This window comes from Borostomias antarcticus, assembly GCF_949987555.1.
Source record: "Borostomias antarcticus genome assembly, chromosome: 1".
Lineage (NCBI taxonomy): Eukaryota > Metazoa > Chordata > Actinopteri > Stomiiformes > Stomiidae > Borostomias > Borostomias antarcticus.
Genome location: NC_140234.1, coordinates 61,030,796 through 61,034,838, shown reverse-complemented (window position 1 = coordinate 61,034,838; position 4,043 = coordinate 61,030,796). Strand labels below are relative to the sequence as shown.

The 4,043-nt window shown below is 52.4% G+C and overlaps 1 protein-coding gene across 1 annotated transcript in view; it reads right to left on the bottom strand.

Moving 5' to 3' along the window:
- Positions 1–3,220, bottom strand: part of LOC311308385 (uncharacterized protein) — a gene marked incomplete at its 5' end in the record, with an annotated part of 30,311 nt that extends 27,091 nt beyond the window's left edge. Inside the window, one exon of the mRNA XM_084437344.1 lies at positions 3,197–3,220. Within this exon, the coding sequence (XP_084293470.1) occupies positions 3,197–3,220 (24 nt within the window). The remainder of the gene's footprint in view (positions 1–3,196) is intronic.
- Positions 3,221–4,043: the final 823 nt, after the last annotated feature.

The window sequence follows — 4,043 nt, the reverse complement described above, 5'->3', positions numbered from 1 at the left end:
ATGTAAGAATTTAGAAACCGATTTAGACATAGGATTTTAAATATCCTGTAGTGTGAACCCGGCAGAAGACACTCTGTTGTGTGTGTGTGTGAGTGTGTGTGTATGTTTGTGTACTGTATTGTGTGTGTGTGTGTGTGTGTCAAATCCCCAGCAATAACGCGTGGATGGGTTAATCCCGAGTTTCAGGGTTCAGCCAGATGTTGATCGGACTTGAGGTGATAATAAACACAAACAAACAAACAAACAAAGACGCCCATGCACACATTCTCTGAGGGGGCAACTTGACCCAAAACATGATAAAACCCTGTATTCAATACCCAGTACTGAACACAACAGAGCGCTGTGGTGATGCGTGGTCTCTCTGAGTGTTGACCCAGCGTTGAGGAACCGCCTGAACACCCGAGTCTCGCCACTGTTCGGTTCTGTTTTCTAAACGTCCATTTCCATATCGTCCAACCAGAGAGAAGACCCAGAGAGGTAGCCTGTTCCCCTCCCCTCCCCCGATCACCTCTCTCTCTCTCCATGGGGCCCTGAGGCTCTGGGTCTCTCCCCTGGTCTCTCCACTGACCCTGACCACAGGGTCAAGCCCAGAATATAATAGTATCCTCATCCTGGTCTCTCAGGCCCGTTGGACCCATCAGATGACGTGATGGGAACGGATGATGACAACAAAAAAACTCTTCACCGCCACATTTGGAGATGCATCAAAGATGGGTCAGAAAGTGTGTTGCTGAGACTATTGAGACTATGACACTTGTGAATGAATGTGTTTGTTGTGTGTGTGTGTGTGTGTGTGTGTGTGTGTGTGTGTGTGTGTGTGTGTGTGTGCGTTTGTCAGGTCACCAATGGCTGATCCCGGCTCCTATGAGGTCATGGTGAGGTGAGAGGCAGAGCTAACCAGAGAAATGCTTCACACAGAGAGAGAGAGAGAGAGAGAGAGAGAGAGAGAGAGAGAGAGAGAGAGAGAAAGAAGGGGGAGGGGGGTGAGAGAGAGAGAGAAGGGGGGTTGAGAGACAGAGAGAGAGAGAGAGAGAGAGAGAGAGAGAGAGAGAGAGAGAGAAGGGGGGTTGAGACAGAGGGACAGAGAGAGAGAGAGAGAGAGAGAGAGAGAGAGAGAAAGAAGGGGGAGGGGGGTGAGAGAGAGAGAAGGGGGGTTGAGACAGAGAGAGAGAGAGAGAGAGAGAGAGAGAGAGAGAAAGAGGAGTGGCTTGGGCAAACAGATGATTCACTAGCAGCTGAGCTGACACAACACCTCCTCTGTCTGCCAGCATCGCCTGTGTGTGTGTGTGTGTGTGAGAGAGTGTGTGTGTGTGTCTGTCTGTGAGTGTGTGTGTGTGTGTGTGTGTGTGTGTGAGTGTGTGTGTGTGGTGTGTGTGTGTGAGTGTGTGTCTTTCACATGCTGGTGGCGAACAGAGGGAGCGTTAAGCTAGTAAAGGGCCCCCTGCTGTGTCCACCTCACACCCACAACCTGCCGGGGGTCCCATTTCATTGGCCCCTCAATATGGCATGTATCTGTAGGGATATCCACACCTGGCTTCCAAAAACACAAACCCCATCTATGGAATGTCAACAGTGTTGCCAACATTGCCTCTCATTGTCTCATTTATAAACATATAAGACGTCATTTAATTGATACGTTTGTTTTTTTATTTCTATAAATGTTATCCTCTTACACGGCAATCACACAACGACGTGTTTCAATATGCTCACTGGGAAATGGAGTTGACACCTTTCTTCCAGTCTCAGTTCATGGTTCGGGATTAGGGATTAGGATTATGCAGCAGCTCCTTCTGGTGAGGGTGAAGGTTAAGGAGAACCTTCCGTGGTTCTCTCTAGAAAGCCCTGGTCTTGACCCGGCTCGTATGAATTACACGCTCAGCACATCCCCCCCCCCCCCCCAAACCCCCCGGCAGCACTTCCTGTCTGACTAACGCACCCCGTTACATGAGACCTCTGATCATCACACACTTCCTGTCTCACTAACGCGCCCCGTTACAAGATCATCACACACTTCCTGTCTGACTAACGCGCCCCGTTACAAGTGACCTCTGGTCATCACACACTTCCTGTCTCACTAACGCGCCCCGTTACAAGATCATCACACACTTCCTGTCTGACTAACGCGCCCCGTTACAAGTGACCTCTGGTCATCACACACTTCCTGTCTCACTAACGCGCCCCGTTACATGAGACCTCTGGTCATCACACACTTCCTGTCTCACTAACGCGCCCCGTTACATGAGACCTCTGATCATCACACACTTCCTGTCTCACTAACGCCCCGTTACATGAGACCTCTGATCATCACACACTTCCTGTCTCACTAACGCCCCGTTACAAGAGACCTCTGATCATCACACACTCCCCCTTCCTTCACCTGACTCAACTACAATGGTCACACACATTTATGAGGACATGCGCACACACACACAGATACACACACGCACATACACATACTCACACACACTATACACACACACACACGCACGCACACGCACACGGATGGCATGCCTCAGATTCCAGTGATTCGTTGGAGGGCTGTAATAACAGTGTAGGAGAGACCAGGGAGAGACCAGGGGAGAGACCAGGGAGAGAGCAGGGAGAGCCCAGGGAGAGACCAGGGAGAGACCAGGGAGAGACCAGGGAGAGAGCAGGGAGAGACCAGGGAGAGACCAGGGAGAGACCAGGGAGAGAGCAGGGAGAGACCAGGGAGAGACCAGGGAGAGACCAGAGAGAGACCAGAGAGAGACCAGGGAGAGACCAGGGAGAGACCAGGGAGAGACCAGAGAGAGAGCAGGGAGAGACCAGGGAGAGACCAGGGAGAGAGCAGGGAGAGAGCAGGGAGAGAGCAGGGAGAGAGCAGGGAGAGACCAGGGAGAGACCAGAGAGAGACCAGGGAGAGACCAGGGAGAGACCAGGGAGAGACCAGCTCTTTAATAGTCCATTAGCCTGGAGTGGATTGAGAACTACACAAAAGAGCTGTGTATTGTTTTCCCTGTCAGCTGTACAAGGCAGAGCATCACTGGCTCACTTGACCACCACATTAAATAAATGACCGCTCTTCACTCGGTCACATGACGCAGCTGAAGACCATCATTGACCTAATTCTACCCCCAAAATTAAGATAAAACTGAAATAACATCGGCGCATGAAACCAACATCCTGTTATGATGTTGTGTTGTTCTTCCACACATACGGTTTGTTGACACGTCACAGACATCTCAGCTGAGCTCTTCCTCTCCGCTGAGCTCTTCCTCTCCGCTGAGCTCTTCCTCTCCGGTGAGCTCTTCCTCTCCGGTGAGCTCTTCCTCTCCGGTGAGCTCTTCCTCTCCGCTGAGCTCTCTTCCTCTCCGCTGAGCTCTCTTCCTCTCCGCTGAGCTCTTCCTCTCCGCTGAGCTCTTCCTCTCCGCTGAGCTCTTCCTCTCCGCTGAGCTCTTCCTCTCCGCTGAGCTCCTCCTCTCAGGTGAGCTCTTCCTCTCCGCTGAGCTCTTCCTCTCCGCTGAGCTCTTCCTCTCCGCTGAGCTCTTCCTCTCAGCTCTTCCTCTCCGCTGAGCTCCTCCTCTCAGGTGAGCTCTTCCTCTCAGCTCTTCCTCTCCGGTGAGCTCTTCCTCTCCGGTGAGCTCTTCCTCTCCGGTGAGCTCTTCCTCTCCGGTGAGCTCTTCCTCTCCGGTGAGCTCTTCCTCTCAGGTGAGCTCTTCCTCTCAGGTGAGCTCTTCCTCTCAGGTGAGCTCTTCCTCTCAGCTGAGGTTTGAGATCCGTCCATCCAGCTGACGGGTGGCGCTGCCTCTACTGAAGGATGGCTGGATCACTCTGTTCTCTGGGGTCGCTTCCAAGAGGATTCTGTAGCAGAAATCAATAGCAGCCTCCTGCTGAGGGTAACAGAGCCCTGGTGGGGGTAACAGAGCCCTGGTGGGGGTAACAGAGCCCACGTTGTCCTCGCTGGGGGACTCTGGGTAAGAGAGTCAATGACAGACGCTCGGCAGCTGAGGACATGATAGTCCGTGCCGCTACACGTATCAATACCTCGGACATGACCAATTACA